This window comes from Tauraco erythrolophus, chromosome 9, assembly GCF_009769465.1.
Source record: "Tauraco erythrolophus isolate bTauEry1 chromosome 9, bTauEry1.pri, whole genome shotgun sequence".
Lineage (NCBI taxonomy): Eukaryota > Metazoa > Chordata > Aves > Musophagiformes > Musophagidae > Tauraco > Tauraco erythrolophus.
Genome location: NC_141473.1, coordinates 17,983,185 through 17,999,944, shown reverse-complemented (window position 1 = coordinate 17,999,944; position 16,760 = coordinate 17,983,185). Strand labels below are relative to the sequence as shown.

The window sequence follows — 16,760 nt, the reverse complement described above, 5'->3', positions numbered from 1 at the left end:
AGAAGCCTTACAAAACAAAGATTTTAAACAGTGGCAATGAACAGAATTAATTGCTTCATACAAAAGCTGCTTTGGAATATGATTACCAGAGGATGTAGCTGAGTATCCATTGAAGCTGCGGTTGTTTCAAAAACCTGTAAAGAATTTACTAGCTCCTGGGCAGGAGCATCTCCTTTTTCCAGCAAGGACTTTCGGTCTGTTAAAAACAGAAAAGATGTTCAGTTTAGAGACTGACATACTGCACTTAGCCCACCAGCCCCCAACCAGCTTACATCAGAAACTTAATTACCAAAATTATTTATGTGAATGTTGTTCCTTAATGAACCAACCATAGCGTCCCAGAGATGTGGCAATCCTGTTGCCATTTCAGCACCAAAATGTTTAGCTATAGTAGATAAGGCAAATTCAGCTCCTCTTCTCTGTACAACATAAGGCTTCTGAGCCTAGAATTAAACGGTTTAACAAAGCAGTGAGGATAGATACATTTAAAAATAACAATTATTTTCAAGGAGCATATAGGCATTCCATTCTGGTTGTGTTTATAGCTACCTATGACATTTGCTGGTCGATTTTCTTCTTTGCAAGTTTTTTTTTATATAGGTAAAAAAAATCTTTTGTAGCAGATTTAAATCCTATAAATTTGGGGATCCAGCTTTTGCTGACGCAGGCCCATTTCAGCAAGAAGTCTTCCAACTGGTTCCAGTTCCGGAAGCTCAGACAGTGCCAATACAGAGGATACCAACAACAGTAACATGCTAGCAAAACTTCCCAAAAGCAATACTTGATTTGTTATTGACCCCTTTCTCTTGCTCCTGCTCTCTTCAGAAAGTGGAGCTGACAAAAATCACTAACAATTAAGAATAAAATCGACAACACTGTTTAGGAATCATAGTCCTGACTAGGATCTTATTAAAAAGACACTGAAGTTTTATATGAATAAAATAGTAACAAAAAATTTAGCAAATCAAGTGTGGAAGTCGTGTACACCCTAAAGCCAGGTGTATTTCAAATATTGTTTTTAATGCTTCAGAGCTTCCATTGCCCATCAAGATGACCAACATTAACATGGGTAATGGGACACAATCACAACACAGTTTGTGGAAATCCATTTGCATGGATTTATACTGAGATATTCATATCCTGTACTAAATGTAACATATTTCCAGAGTATTAATTTTCTTAATGACACACTGAAGGTTTAAATCATCATTGACTAACATATGCTGCTTGCATCTCAAAATTTTACGTTAAGTCAGTTCTCTCATGAAAACATCCGGGACTTCCCTCTTAAAACGCCATCAACTCCAGTGAATTGAAACTAATGGAAGGGAGGGGTGGATGTGCAAGTTGCAAACGCAGGTTTTTTAAATTTACCTCATCAAGTTCTGTAGGAATGCTTCCACTACTGCCAGTGGGGAGATCTGCAACTGGGGCTTTTGGAGCTTTTGGAGCAGGACCTCGCCGACTTGTGATGGCAAAAGCAGCTTTCTGATGTCTGTACAGTGTAATTATTCCCCTGTGCTTAGTAACTGTATGATGCATCCCATCTTTATCGGAGTTGGGCCCTAAAGGAAAAGAGAGAATAGCTGACAGCAATTTAAGATGCAGTTTAAAACGTAGGTGGAAGTGACAGCTACCTACAAGTCATCTGCAGATCTCAACGTGCTTTAAAAAACCAAAACGTTAAGTGCCATCGTCCTCAAGGATGGAAAAATTTAAGTACAGAGTAGAGTTACTCTGTTAAGAGCACACTACAGACTTGATAATAAAATCTAAGTGTGCAAACTGCCACATAAATTTTTATTCAGCAAGAAATATAGGTAACAAAACTTTAGTCAAATATAAAAAGTTTGCACAGTATGTAAACTAACACATTATGTTCTAAAGTTTAAACAAACTTGAACAGTTCAAGACTTGAATCATGATACAATAGCAGATGCCCTCAGTATCTTTGCATTTGTTGTTTCTAATTACACTAATCAGCTTAATTTTCAATCAGATATGAATGTTATTCTACTCTGAGACGAAGGAGGATGGTCAAATCTTAAAGCACGTTAGAATCTTTGACAGTATTATGGTCTTAATTTGTGTTGTTCATTCAATCCATCCATATTTAGCAAGGGACAGTCATTTAAAGAAAATCCATGACCGTAGTGCACCCAGGATTATTTGGTCATTTTGAACACTGTCTTCATCTTTTATTATCTTACTATTAGCCTATGGAACATAACACAAGTCAGACTTTTTTCTAACAGGCTACTCTAATTTCCATACTGAGTCAATTTCAATGCAAAGCTTCATAACACATGCAAATGAAATGCAATCATAAGTGGATAATAACAGTAAATAACTGAAAATTAAAACAACGGTCTTTTATACGTAAAGTTTCTGAAAACTATACACATCATTAGTTGTACACAGTGTGTAGTGTAAGATACTTGAATAATTACTAACAAATGAAGACTCAGTGACATGTTAAAAACACTGAAAACAAGACTCACTGAAACACTCATTTCAACAGTTCAGAGACACGCAGACATATTTTAAGAATCCCATCAGTCTTACATATCATACATACCTTTCGAGTTTTCATGGCTACTCTGAGGCTGTGCAGGACACGCTGCTAGAGGGGTAAGATGTGGATCCACACAGAGGGAGTTGCAGAGATTTTTTATAATCTTTGAGTTGGGACAAGGAGACCTTGTCGTACACTGCTGAAGTAGCTTTGCTATACATGAAGCCACATAGTTTTGTACAAGCGTATTCTCCTCTTTTTTGATAGCTTCCATTAAGGGCTTTATAACTGGATTTAGTTTTTCTGGAAGTTGCTGCAAGTTCACAACTGCACACGCAGCAAACGTATGGACTCGCAGATGCAACACTTGCCATTCTTGATTTGTTTCTGTAACGGTCATTTGAACTTGTTGTCGTTTACTGTCCAACTGTTGTAGAATTATAGGATTCAAAGTAAAGGATGATGTCACTTCATTGAAAACAGAAGTCACCTAATAAAATGGGAGAAAGAGTTACAGATCTGTTTCATTTACTGTTAAGTGGGATATCCTCTGAAAACTGCAGTTTTCATGGCAGAACATAAGTCACTTCATGGGGTATTATCATCTCCATTTTTCCACCAAATAGCAGGAAATGTTCCAAAATGTAGCTTCTCTATTCTTGAACAACAGCTCAAGCAGGAAGTCAGCCATATTATGAACATTTCAAGTCTATATTCCCAAAGCTAAAAGAGGAGTTTACGTACTCCTCCAAATTTAGATTGTCCTATAACTGCCAGATATATCCAGATATTCTGGCAATACATGAGCACATGACAGATAAGCAAAGGAGAATATGCTATGAATACAAGAGGCCAGAAAGGATGTGCAAGGTCCTATGCATAAAGAAGTTGTTCCTAAGCTGATCTGCTTTTGAGGAAAGAGACTGGGATAAAAAAAAAATCTACGGAAAAAGTTAGCACAACCCAGTAGATGCAGGATTTGCCATATCCTCCCCCACTCACAACTGGTTGACTACTGCTGCTTAAGTCTTTCACAGGAAACAGATTAAAAGCAATGTGGAATCATGGAAATGCTGAACTTATTCTGCTGATGGGATAGTTATGCTCCTAAGTACAGGAAAGATGATGGCTACTGAGAGGGTTAGTCTGAGGTTTTTTTTTGGTTTTGGATTTTTGTCTTTTTCTTTTAAATGCTCAGGCCAAGTCTTTCTGTTCTTCTTATTCTCAGCATCCCAGTTGCATACACAAACACACCCAGGATCCTAATCCCTCTCCTCTCCCACCCCAAGCTGCACCACATCCATCACCATTCCTTCATCCCCCCAGATCTAACACACCCATTCGACTCCAGTCTCCCTTTATTTTGCAGTCTCTCAAATCCACAGGCTCTCCACTGACATCCTACCTCATCTGTCCATACTCATCTCTCTCTCTGCTTAAGAAGCCAGTTTGGGGTTGGAAGAAAAACCTTTCATTTGTTGCCCCAGTATTATCAGTTCTATTTTTACTTACAGAGCTTTTCACGTCAAGAACTACCCTTTCTTGGCACATCTAACACTGATGTTTTCAGATTAAAAGACAAAACAATTGAACAGCCAGAAAATCAATCCACACTTTAAAACACATGCTTGGGGAGTCCAGAGGGAAGAGGTCTAGAGTCTAGGTCACAGTTTAGTCTTTTAACAGGTTTTGAAAGAGTTCCAGCCTGCTTTGTTTTCTTCTGTGTAGATTTCAATAATGAATCTACACCTGGAATCAAGAACACTGTCAATTTTTTCTCCTGTTAAGTATCTACCTTGCATTCCACTCAATTTTTGGCATAGTCTGTAAACACTGCAGTAATGAGTATTACATATCTCATGCCAAAGGATGTGTAAAGTCACCAGTTATTTCTGAAAGTTACTGTCTGAGTAATAATTATGCTGAAGATGTATTTCAAGACAAGAATAGATTTGAAGGAAGGGAAGGCATGCCTGTACTTACCAGCTCATTAGCTTGATCTATTGTAAATACATTGCAGTTTACTCTGTTTCCAATGTCAATGTGAGCATCAGCTAACAATGAGATGAGTTGTTTACATTCATTCTGCATTCGAGTAAAAGGAACAGCAATTTCATCATAATAGAGATGTTCAGAAAGGACCCCAAGTAAACGAGGTTGCACACAAATAGCCACAGTTCTACACTCCTATAACAGGAAAAGACATAATTTGTACTTCTGAGTAATCACAATTTCTTTTGTTTGGCTTTGGGCACTAAACAGGGCAATCTAGCTACAAAAAATCCAGTTTCCAGAGGGGCTATTAACATTTGTAATGTTAAGATAATGAACAAAACTTTCTGTCTGCCACTAGAACAGAAGTGATAGTGAATACAGGGAAGACAGTCATGTTAAAAGGAAGCACAGACCTTAGATAACAGGCATCTTGAGAATAGATTTATTTGTATAAGAAATGTGAACATATTTACTGATTCATAGTTCCAACAGTTGGCATTTAGCTCCCGAGTAACATATTCCTCCATTGTCTAACAATCCAGATTTTACTATTTAGATGTATAAATACCATTTTAGCTTATCAACTGAAACTTTATTTCAAGCTAAGTAGCAGACGACAAGCTGTGGATTAAGATAGTAAGTAAAATTTATTTTTGCTGCAGAAACATCCTACCTTCTGCAAGGCTGCCCACTCACAGATTACTAATGCAACACTAATCCTCTGCAAGGCAGATTTAGAATTCAAGTGGAAGAGCAGTAGCTGAGCTAATGATTCCGCTGGCTTTATTTCTTGAGTAACAGTATTTACACCTGGGTCACAAATGCAGCAACAAAGTGCTCCCAGCAACCTGACAAGAGGAGAAAGAACAGTCACTTCAATGTTAAAATTACTCTGCAATTGACGAATCAAAACAAAGATGTCAAAAGAGTCTACATAATTAGATTTTGGAAAAACAAGTATATAATGAAAAGAGATAAATTGTTTTAAGTATTTTTTTTCAGATTTCCAGTAAACTGACTTTGCTGCCATCATCCGAGCTCGCATGACGACATAATCCCTGGTTGGTGGATCTTCTGCAATGCTGTCTGCCCCAGCAATATATTCCTGAATCACTTCCTTATTCTGGGTTTGACCTTGACGCAGTTTAGCAGATGCCTTTTCCTATGCAATAAAGTTGGAAGAGGTTGAAAGTAAATGTGTTTGTAATAGAAAAGATGAATTTACATTCCATAACATTTCGAATAACCATCATACTCTGCGCAAAAGTTAGACTAAGCCAGAATGTTTCTTGGATAACAAACTTGTTAAAGCATTTAATCATTGTAAATCACCTCTCCACTAGTAATATTCTATGGTCTTATCAAATGTATGATATAGTTCCTTCACTATAATACTAAAACTAATATTCAACATATAGCTGATAAACTGAGTCCACACAGAGGAAAAAGGAAACTTCTTTCAGGACCTTTTCAGAAAAATGACACAATGCTTTTCGACTTAACTCAGCCCTGCAAACAGATGGTTTTTTTGAGCCATGATGGTTATGGAACCATGTAAATAAAGAGAAGTATTCACAGGGAGCATGCTATGTTTAGAGTCATAGAAAGGCACCACCACTCCCCTCTAACTCTAAGATCTTTAGAACATGTCTTTATATACAGCTAATCAATTTCCTGCTTTTTTCAGAACCGTTAGTGAGGTCACATTTCACTTACTTTTGATCTGGTTTTCACTTCTAGCAACATGTTTAAGTCAATGGGCAAATGAGATGGCTGCATCATTAAGCAGAGCCAGGCTCCCATCCACGGACAAGCAGCTGCAACCACATACTGTACAGACGCCTTGTTTAACAGTTCCAGCCATACCTTGGGAAACAACCAGTGGAAATCATGACAAATTTATGCAGTCTACTTAAGATCACATACCTGCCGATAAACTTTAGGAACCATCCTATTCTCCTTCACTCTATAGTAAAGCACCCCCTAAGCTAACTAAAAAATAATTACCATGAACACACTATTCTTCACCTGCACGAAAGCGCAGAGGATATGAAAAAGCAGGGTGCACAAACACTACACATCTAGGTCTTAAGTCATGCAAATACCTTGCTCATGCAAGTACCTTGTGAATAAGATCCAGAATTTCTTGGTTGCTTTCTAAAATACAAAATTGAAATATGTGCCTCAACATGTCTTGCAGAATTGGAGTCAGCCATGTTGAAGAGCTCTGAAACAAGGATATCATATGATCAAGCAGATTCCAATATGAATCGTAGTAAAACATTAATAACACTAATTCTTACCTGGTCTTGGGTAGACAGCAACGTGAATAACGTTTCCAGTGCTGCTTTTCGCACAGAAGATATAGTATGATGCAAGAATGGCCACACACGTGGGACCAAAACTGTGAGTGATTGCTGAATACTAGCACATGAAGGAGAGATGCAGAGGCAGCGACAGTGAAAAAAAAAACAAACAGAGAGAACCAAGTTAATTTTGTTTATCCTCAATTATGAAGTTTTATCCAAAAGAAAGCTTTTAAAAAAAGGAAAGTGTTATAGCATATAGAATCATAGAATGGTTAGAGTTGGAAGGGACCTCAAAGATCATCTAGTTCCAACCCCCCTGCCATGGGCAGGGGGTTGTATAAAATCATATGCTTGGTGATTTTAAGTGGAGGATCAAGTTAATACACCTTAAACATTTAAAATAGTTTGAGTCAATAGCTTTTTTTTCAGGAAAATACTGGGGTTTATTACTGGTATAAAGAACTAGTCAATTCAAGCATGTATTTTTTTACTGTGTTGTTTTACAGATTATACTTTGGGCTTTGTTCAACTATTTAAAAAAAGAGGAGTTTTGCTTTTGTTTTGAATTTATTATTAGGCATGTATGAGTTTAGAAATAATTAAAACCAAGCTTGGATCTTTTGTGCATGAACTTGCACATCAACTGATGCAAGTAGTACATGCTGAATTAAAGACAGCACTAGTGACAAAACTTCATTCTTAACTTTGAATTTGAGCAAAACCCAGCTTCAGCAGTGACAATCTTATAGGGTGAGAAAGATAAGATATGTAAAGCATCTATCTCAAGTGCAGATGCTGTGAGTTTATCGCATGTGTTATGAAAAATGTTAACATACTAACATGCAATTCCTTTAATTTTATGGAGTCCCAAACAGAAAGGAAGTAGGTATTGTCTTCGGCCAGTCATAGAATTAGTTGTTGTACTTGATGTGAATTTTCAAGTTTGTTACTTTCTTTAGAACTGTTGCAATAGTAAAGTTCTACAGGTATGTGCATGTGTGCTAACATACATCGTTTGCCCTCTTGTGTGAAGTTTGTCAATAAGGAGCAGACAAACAAGAAGTCTGTGGGCAGAACCACCGTATGAGTGGAGCTGATATCCTTTACTAAAATACCCAAGATGAATGGAGACAGGCAGGGGAGGAAGTTACATATAAACAATATCTAGTACCTTTTAATTATTTCGTTGTCTTTTACTAATGTAATGAAAATAGAATCACTGTCCTCATCTTCACTTTAAGGAAGAGCAAGAGTAAAATTAAAATACTGATTTAAGCAAGCATCTCCTTAGCACATGATTTAAAAGCAACTTTGACTATTCCAATTTGAAAATAACTGGACAGTGAAACCTGCAATACTGAAGCAATACTCAATAAAAAGTTACCTGCATTTGCGGACCTGAGGATAAGTCAGAAGGGAAGAAAGAAGGATCATGATACTGTTTGTGGAAGCTGTCAAGTCATCCAACTCCAGAAGTGCATCCCACAAGGTATTAAGAATAAAAGGCACCTACGCAAATAAGCAGAAGAGGTTATCACAAAAGGAAAACCCAAGTGCTGCCTCTAAGCATTATTTTCTTCACTCAGACCAAAAGGGAACTTTTTCAACCAGAATTGATGGAAAATAATTCAGTCACCTGTTGAGTCTGAAGCTGGACCAGGCTTTCCACTACTGGTACTAAAGATGCTGCAGCAACAGCTCGGACATCATCATCCAGATCTTGGAGACCTTCAATTATTGCAGGCAACACTTTAGGCAATAAAGTGTTGATCATGTCCTGCCAAAAAGATCAAAAGCATTTTTAAAATTAAAAAGCATGTAACGCCCCAAGAACTAAGGTATACTCTGAGTGCATGAATAAATCTGTTTGTATAACAAACCAGAAGCTACAAGTCCAAGACTATATCCTAAATACTGTAAGTTACCATTCATGGAGTAAACCTACATTACACATTTGAATGAATCGTAACTCGGCTCAGTTTTGGTGTAAACAAAGCTCGGTGTTTACCACCACCAGACTAAACCTCTCGTAGCACTCAGCTCTGTTAACCTCACATGTGAAAGTCACCAAAACCAGGCAAGCATAACCTCTATTTATACTGTTTTGTGGAAGTAACTTATCAAGATACAACAGTACAACTTTGCCATGTACTTGCAGATTTCTGCAGCCTGGATATAAAAATGCAGTCACACATCTTATAACCCACATGAGACCGCTTGCTTTATCGTACCTATCTACTGTTCAGCCACATTCTCAATTTTGAGCAGAGCTTTTTGTTCCAAAGCTCTTTGCAATTTGTCACGAGCGTTATTACCTGACGTACTGCCAAAGCATACTTTATTCCTAGGAGACCACCATGTCTCACTTCCCACTGTTCCTGTGTAAGCAGCTTCAGGAGAACATCCACAGTTTTATGAACTCCGCTCTCATTCATATGTTTCAATACTACTCCCAAAGTCTGAGCACAAGTCTCACGTACTGGTGCTACCACCTAGGATAAAGTGAATGGTGAAACAGTTATTTCTGTATGAAATTTGACTTAAAAAGAAACTAACGCGAGGTCAGGTGACCAAAACTGCTATACAAACAAGGTGAAATTTATGTATTGGCAACTTTATAATAAGCATCTGTGAGCAGATACAACAGGCACAGGCAGTAGCACCGTACAAAGCATAGCTGATCTGCTGTAGAATTATCTCCTACAGATGCCTGCTGATCCACCTTTTCACTCAGAGACAACTTACTTCATCTGAAACAAAGTCTCCAAATCTGTCTAATGCAAACACACAAAGAAGTCTAATAACCAAGTCTTCTAGCCACTCCTGATGCTGCTGAATCATCTGTAAAAAGAGAAAAATTGAACACCTTAACTGTATTTATTCATAAAGAATTTCTGATCTGTTTGCTTTAGCTAAAATTTCTAAGAGATACGACAACATATGTTTAAATTGACTGAATATAGTCACCTTGCACAGACAGTCAAGGCAAAATAGTCAGCACTGGTTCAGCTCACCTGGCTTATTACAAATATCATAATTTTTATTTTTTAAAAAAACCAACACATAGTACCTTTATTGAAAGGCTAGAGAGCACCTTGTAAGGTATACAGGTAATTTTACCCCTACGCAGTACACAACAGTAAGGTCATTCAGATAATCTATACTGACTAACATCAACATGTCCTAGGCAAGTCAATTATTATGTTTGGATAATATTTATAAATAAACATAAACTATGAAGCAGTACTGCACTGTGGGAGACTCAGTGAAAGGAACTTGTTTTTCAGCCATGTGTCTTCCAGATTTAACAAAGCAATATAGACCAATCTTGTCTTGAAGCTCTGGGCCCCTGTTAATTGGAGATCCAATAGCTCTGTAACTCTGTTTCAGATCAAACGCCCTTGCATAAAAAGCAACTGCTCAGACATCATCCTTCTTATCTCCAGTGTTTGCCTACTAGGTCACCACTTCCCTTGAAAACTACAATTTTAAATTAACAAAACTTTCATCATATTATGGATTTCATATTCTCATACATGTCAAAGAATTACAGCACATACAGCACGCGGAGCAGCCTTTGAAGCTAGCCTGGAGTACCTACACTCTTTCCATAAATAGTTAAGAAACTGTTTAAAGTATCTTACCATTGCAGCATGCGTTGTAAATTCCTGCAATCTCCATGGAACAAATACTACTCCGTATAGAAGCAAGGAGCGAGAGCAGCTTTTGCTTCCCCTATACACAATGTATGCTGAAGTAGCTTGATGAACATTTGATAAATGTCTCTTCCTCGTTCTTCAACACTCTCTAAATCACAAGCACTCTCAGCTGCTTTTACAGCAGGGAAGTCAGTACGAATCCGGATAAGATTCACTATTGGTAAACATGCTATCACTGCCAGGATATTTTTCAAAAGTGCTTTCCTTTTAAATAGACTATTTAAACACTTTTTCTTATCATAACAAAGCAAGCAGATTGATAGAATCAGGTGGTCTGAGACACTTCACTAGAGTTACACAATCAACTTATCAATTTTGTTTCAGTTTTTTGACCTGAAAATAGTATTCTCTAGTACAGAAGCTAGTGTTTAATAACTTTACACACAGTCTACATATTAACAGGTACTTACACAGTAGCACTGGTTTTGCAGAGGCCTTTTAAAAAAACGTAAACACCTCATCAGTGCATACAGTGATTTCATCTAGATTATTTTGAGCGGAAATTCTCATGATTTATATTCCCCTGGATTACCTATCTCCTGCAAAAGTTTAAGTCTTTTAAGGAGTCTGTTTTCTAAATTTCCTTTAAGTAACATGTTAAATCTACATGAGTGGAAACTTACCTCTTCTAAAGAGCTGTCTCCCATTTTACCACCACTTTTACCATGAGCTTTAAGTATCTCTCTCAGTCCAGTACCTGCACCATGTCGAACCTAAGAAAGTGAAATAAAAAGTCAATTTTTAAATAATTAGGAACAGAAGATAAAAACTACACTGGCTAACTGAAACAATACTCCTTTCTTCTTAATAGAAACGTTTCAAGTGCTGCAGAGTCAGTGGCACTTAGACTTGTGGGAAAGGTTAGTATTTTATTAGATCAAATAATATACTTAAATACTAATCTGTCAAAACCCAACCTTTTTTCCGAAGTATTTGCCAGCTTATGGCAGAAGCAAGTAAGAATTGCTTGTATTTTCTAACACAGAAGATGTTATCATATTTGCAGTAATGTAGCCAAAGACAGTTTTCATTTCATTTTACCTCACTATGTTTTAAGACACTAGTTTTCAGAGAAAGCAACTAGAAGTTATTAATGGTTTTTAGTAAGTTTATAAGCTAAAGAAAAGCAGTATTCTTGTATTTCTTTATATTTTTCTTTACATTATATATTATGTTTCTCTACAACTCTTTATATTTCTTAAACAGAATTTGGATCCCCACTGAATATTTTGGGGTCTGCAAAACAAATTTATGAAAATTATTGTTCTGCATAGCTTACAAACCGTCTTCTTTGGCTAAATATTAAAAAATAAACGAATAAGTGATACAGGAAAGCAAATTATAGCTACCTGTATGTTCCCACCAAACATGAACAGTTGAACGCACTAGGAAGAGTTTTTGAAGTGACAGAAGACCAGACCAGCAGAAAGATGTGCTACAGATACACCTGTTTCTGGCATTTTTGATACATAACTGGAGCAGTAATTGGCTAATCAAGAAAAGCTCACGCAATAGATACACAGAAAGTTGCAAAAGCAAAGTTTTGAACCAGGTTTTCGTTGAGCAGCCTTTGCATATATTAGAGCAGAACTTAGACTTTTTTTTTTTAAGGGCACTCCATATACATGCTGGTTGTTTGCCAAAAATAATTATATTTAATTTTGTGATAGTTGTCCTGGTTTTGCTGGGATAGAATCAATTTTCTGTTCGGAAAAGCTACATTTCTAAAGTAAGCTGCATTTTTAAGAAGAATGCCGCACCTGCTTAGGTGAGAACAAAGTTGATAAGACACTTTGTTTTAGTTTGTAGCCAGCCGAGGTATTCAGTTATCCATAGTGATCAAGGACTTTTCACCTTGTTTTTGCTAATGACCCAGATGTCCAAGAGCCTGGGGAGAGCATGGCCAGGGCAACCAACACCTAAATTGGCAAATGGGTGTTCCATACCATGTAACATCATGCTCACTATAAAATGGAAAGTTTGTTGGGGACCTTCTCTCTTTCTTAATGGTCACTGTCCCTGGAGGGTCTTGCCTGTCATTCTGCTCCTGAGGCCTGCTCTCTCTCTTCTTGGATTGTGGTTTCAGGATTTTCCTGCTTTGGGATCGCTATCTGGGAACAGTCTGGACATTGGTCAAGAGGTGGTGAGCAGTTGCATCATACATTGCTGATCTGTATATATTGTTATTATCATCATTATTTTTCATTTTATTTTATTTAAATTATTCAATAGTTCTTATCTCAACCCACGAGTCTTCCTTCCTTTTCCCAATTCCTCTCCTCGAGTGGGGAGGGGTCACTGGGTAACAGAACAGCTGGCTATTGTTTAGCCTTGCATACAGGCTAAGCATAGACAACAGTAACAACTAGAACTGAGTTATTGGTAGGTCCTCCTTTACTCAGAATATCTCAGATGAAATGCTAGCATTTACGTCCTCATACGTACAGTTTAGTTGCTGTTGGCAAAAGCTGTAAGCAAGCCAATAAAAACCAGCCAGAGAGCCTAGTCTTAAAATCCTAACTGTTCATAATACACAAATCGTTTATTTGGTCCAAGATTGCTTATCAGCTAGTTTTTACAAGCCAAAAGAGGAAGACTTGGCTAGTTAACTTCTCAGCTTCCGCAAACACAAAACAGCAAGGCAGACAAGTGTATAAAGGAAATACCAGCAGTAGGATTCATCTTGCCTGACTTCAGCGGCCTATAAGCTAGGCAACCAGTCTGAACTAGTCATCCAGGCTGCCTCTAGATATTGCAAGAAGATGCCAGAGGGCCATTTTATAAACATGTATTTTGAGGTAGTTTAACCTGTTTTTCATCCAGAACATACTGTAATAATAATTCTGTATTGATCTACTTCCTTAATTAAGATGTATGCACCCTATATCAAATGCACTAAGAAAGCTATGAGAACATCTGCATTCCAGAAGCCAAGCAGACTTCGGCTTCAACTGAAGTCTGCTTTCAAATAAGGTGAGGCTTACTAGCTCAGACACAGTGATATGCCACACAAATATAATTACCCTTCCTCTAGGACCAAAATAATTGCTTTGGCTGCATATGATCTATCTCTGTGTTTCCAAGTTTCAGAGCAAGTTGGCTCTGCCCATACTAACATCACTGAAACTGTGCTACACATATATACCTAAGTATGTTATAGTTGGTGTTAACATTTAATCTTTCAAAAGATCTTTTTTATTTTTTTAAAAAAAAGAAGTTAGTTGACAAGTTATTTCCACCTTCTGATCAAGGAAGAGAGATCATTATCAGCTACTTCAGATTTTTCCTTGGAACTGATATAAAAGTTTGTGGACAACAATATAAGGACTGAATAAAAGGGTGAGCACAACAGGTTTTGAATCTTGAAAATAAGTTGTCTAGGCAACCAAATATATAGTTTTTGTAGTTGGTTTTTACTATCATTCTAAAAAAGTTAAAAGTTCCTTTTTATAAACGAAGAGAACAACTGATGATTTGTAGCCTGCCCTCTTACCAAAGGAGTGATCCCCCCCCTCCTTTTCTACTAGCAGAGCATTAGACAAACCTGCCACTGTTGCACTGCGCAGTGCTTACACAATATTCCTCAAACTTGATGAATCCAAGCCTGTTTTAATTGCTTAATCTTGACCATAGATTTTATTTTGCTTGAATTTCAATACTTCCAGAGTTCTCATTTATAATCACTGCTTTCCATATCTTTTTCATGCTCTCCTTGAATATACATTGCACATCTGTGCTCATTTTCCCTTTAAATGAGTTTTGAAAAACACTTAGATTTTCTAAAAGCAGATTTGTCTTGGCTATGTAATCTGTATTTACGATTTATGTTATTTCTGATATCTAGCAAAATGCTCTTTAGTCCTACACATACATATTTTGTGCTTCTGTTGAAACTTGTTTTTTAATCTGTAGTTGCATCTTAGATACCACACATATGTCTTACCTCCCAAGAAGGGTTAAAGAGATCATTGCACACCTCTTCACAAAAGCTTTCCAGAGGCCATTCATTTGCCTAAATTCATAAAAAATAAATAATTACAAGATTAAAACAGAAAGGAATCAGGTGAACACTTCTTATATTTTATGTCACTTAGATATGTAAAGATAACAAAGACCTCCAAAATCTTAAGTATTTTTCTTTGCTACTGGACAGAATTGGAAAAAACAAACAACCTTCTTCTGCGCTTCAGAAACGTTGCTGATTTGGCATCGGATCTTTTAAAAACCTTATGAAGTTTGTTAGTAGTGTAACCTCTTCTCTATGGTAATTAATTCTGATGTTCTGGAATTCAGTCTCCCTTTAGGAACCATGCTAAGGCAGAAAATTAAGCAAAGTTTCTTCTCCTCCCCAGTGATTCATTAAATTTATGAACTCTGTCTTTAAAGAACATAATAGGAAAGTCTCAGTTTGAAATTACACTACGTAGTCAAATTGGGTCAATCCAATAATAAATACCACCCCTTTTCAAAACACATTCTGCATTTTTGAAAACCAGAAGCATATCCACTATCCCAAAATTTCCTACAAGGAAACTGACACTGCTGTGAAAGGAAATGATGATACGAACATTAGTAAGGTCATACCATCACAAACACAAAGCATTTGAAAGCCTGGCAACCAGCAGCTATTCAGCCTGCGTTTATCATTAATCTCTCAAATTCATTTTTCAAGCAATGTTTCACAAATAAGAATTTAATTATTAAGCTATGACTGCAAGGCTTATTTTTGTACAATACAGACTAATCAAGATATAATCTTCAAATAAACTTCTATGTACCATTTGTATTCTATAAGCATTTAGAATTTTTCAGCTTTTCAGTCTATTGAAACAAATGTAAGTTTTTCTAAGACTAAGGTAATTGTTTAAGTCTTCAACTACTAAAGACAGAACTTAATTCTACATTAAGTCTAATTACAGTAAGGCAAAGGTTAAATAAAGCATACGTGAACATTTAGATCAAATTATTTATGGCTCGGTGTAATCCTATCATCTCAGCGTTTAGCACAGTTTCACAGTTTAATTCCGAGCTCTGACACCTGTAATCCACCTACTCGAGTTCGTTTGGGTCACAAACTGCTACCAATGGATTAAACATCTTCTTCCTCAATGCTACACACAGTTTGAAGCTCGTTTGCTTCAATACATAAAAGCAAGCTGGCAATGACATTCTTTAATCCATTTCTCTTAATGCTAAAATAACTAAAGAATTTGGGAACGTAAAGGAGTTTTGTTTTACGTTACTCTGCTAAAAACTGAATGAACATTCCTGCTAAGAGCAGAACAATACATCATACCTCTTCCGGAGCATTTTCTACCAGTGTTTTTGAGTCTGTGGCAGGCTGGTTGATGACAACATTTGCAACTTTCCTTCTCTTTTCTTCTGGTTCCCCATCAGTGCTATCATTGCTGAGAAGGAAAAAGTATAAGTTATGGGCTGAAAGTATGCTTTAGAGGAGGTAATTAGTTCTACAGCTGAAGTCTTCAGATACAACCAAGTGTAGCAAGAATACAAAACAAAGAACTTTAACATGGTGAAATATGCAAAATAGGTAACGATACGTAAAAAAATTTAGTGAGGAAACAGCAGAGTTTGCTATCTCAAATTGGCAATCCTTCTCAGCCTTTTCCAAGAAATATAGAAATTCTTAAATAAGATCAAGGAAAGATAACTGTTTACTTCTTGTTATAAACACAGTAGGTACAATAGTATGTCACTATAAACTACAGTGAGGAACACAGCATACAACAGAAAGTTATTTCTTAAATTTTCAGTTATTGTATATCTTCTTAAATGCCCCATTTTCACAGACCATTCTCAAGCCATGTTTAATAACAGGAACAAACCATAAATTTTAACTGTAGCATCACATTATTTCAAGATCACTCTGAAGCTAGGTCCTTAACAAAGCTCTACTAGGAATAAGAACAGCACGCGAGTGTTTTACCATCAGCACATAAAAGATTAAGATGCAAAGACTGCAGGAAGTTTTTCAACAGATAAATCAAATCACAACCCTATCTTAACTGAAATAAAAAAACAAACCAGCTCACTATTATACCTCTTCTCATTAGCTTCCACTGCATCTCTGGATCTTTGCTTTGCAAACAGCTTAGCCATTCTTTTGGCTTTATTCTTTTGTCTACTGCTCATACCAGCTCGAAATTCTGAGTCAATTAACTCAGCAGCCTGAAGAGTCTGAAAAAGAAGTCATTCATTGTC

The 16,760-nt window shown here is 36.8% G+C and overlaps 1 protein-coding gene across 1 annotated transcript in view; it reads right to left on the bottom strand.

The window, feature by feature from the left end:
- The window catches only part of BTAF1 (B-TFIID TATA-box binding protein associated factor 1), a 46,726-nt gene that overhangs the window by 13,952 nt on the left and 16,014 nt on the right, over positions 1 to 16,760 (bottom strand). Inside the window, exons 6-23 of the mRNA XM_086616916.1 lie at positions 16,600 to 16,736; positions 15,835 to 15,946; positions 14,482 to 14,550; positions 11,162 to 11,251; positions 9,565 to 9,660; positions 9,135 to 9,311; positions 8,456 to 8,596; positions 8,204 to 8,328; positions 6,814 to 6,934; positions 6,633 to 6,737; positions 6,227 to 6,376; positions 5,530 to 5,672; positions 5,184 to 5,358; positions 4,499 to 4,702; positions 2,579 to 3,005; positions 1,375 to 1,565; positions 290 to 443; positions 87 to 196 (exon numbers count right to left, since the gene is read on the bottom strand). Coding sequence (XP_086473042.1) covers positions 87 to 196; positions 290 to 443; positions 1,375 to 1,565; positions 2,579 to 3,005; positions 4,499 to 4,702; positions 5,184 to 5,358; positions 5,530 to 5,672; positions 6,227 to 6,376; positions 6,633 to 6,737; positions 6,814 to 6,934; positions 8,204 to 8,328; positions 8,456 to 8,596; positions 9,135 to 9,311; positions 9,565 to 9,660; positions 11,162 to 11,251; positions 14,482 to 14,550; positions 15,835 to 15,946; positions 16,600 to 16,736 — 2,727 coding nt within the window. The remainder of the gene's footprint in view (positions 1 to 86; positions 197 to 289; positions 444 to 1,374; positions 1,566 to 2,578; positions 3,006 to 4,498; positions 4,703 to 5,183; positions 5,359 to 5,529; positions 5,673 to 6,226; positions 6,377 to 6,632; positions 6,738 to 6,813; positions 6,935 to 8,203; positions 8,329 to 8,455; positions 8,597 to 9,134; positions 9,312 to 9,564; positions 9,661 to 11,161; positions 11,252 to 14,481; positions 14,551 to 15,834; positions 15,947 to 16,599; positions 16,737 to 16,760) is intronic.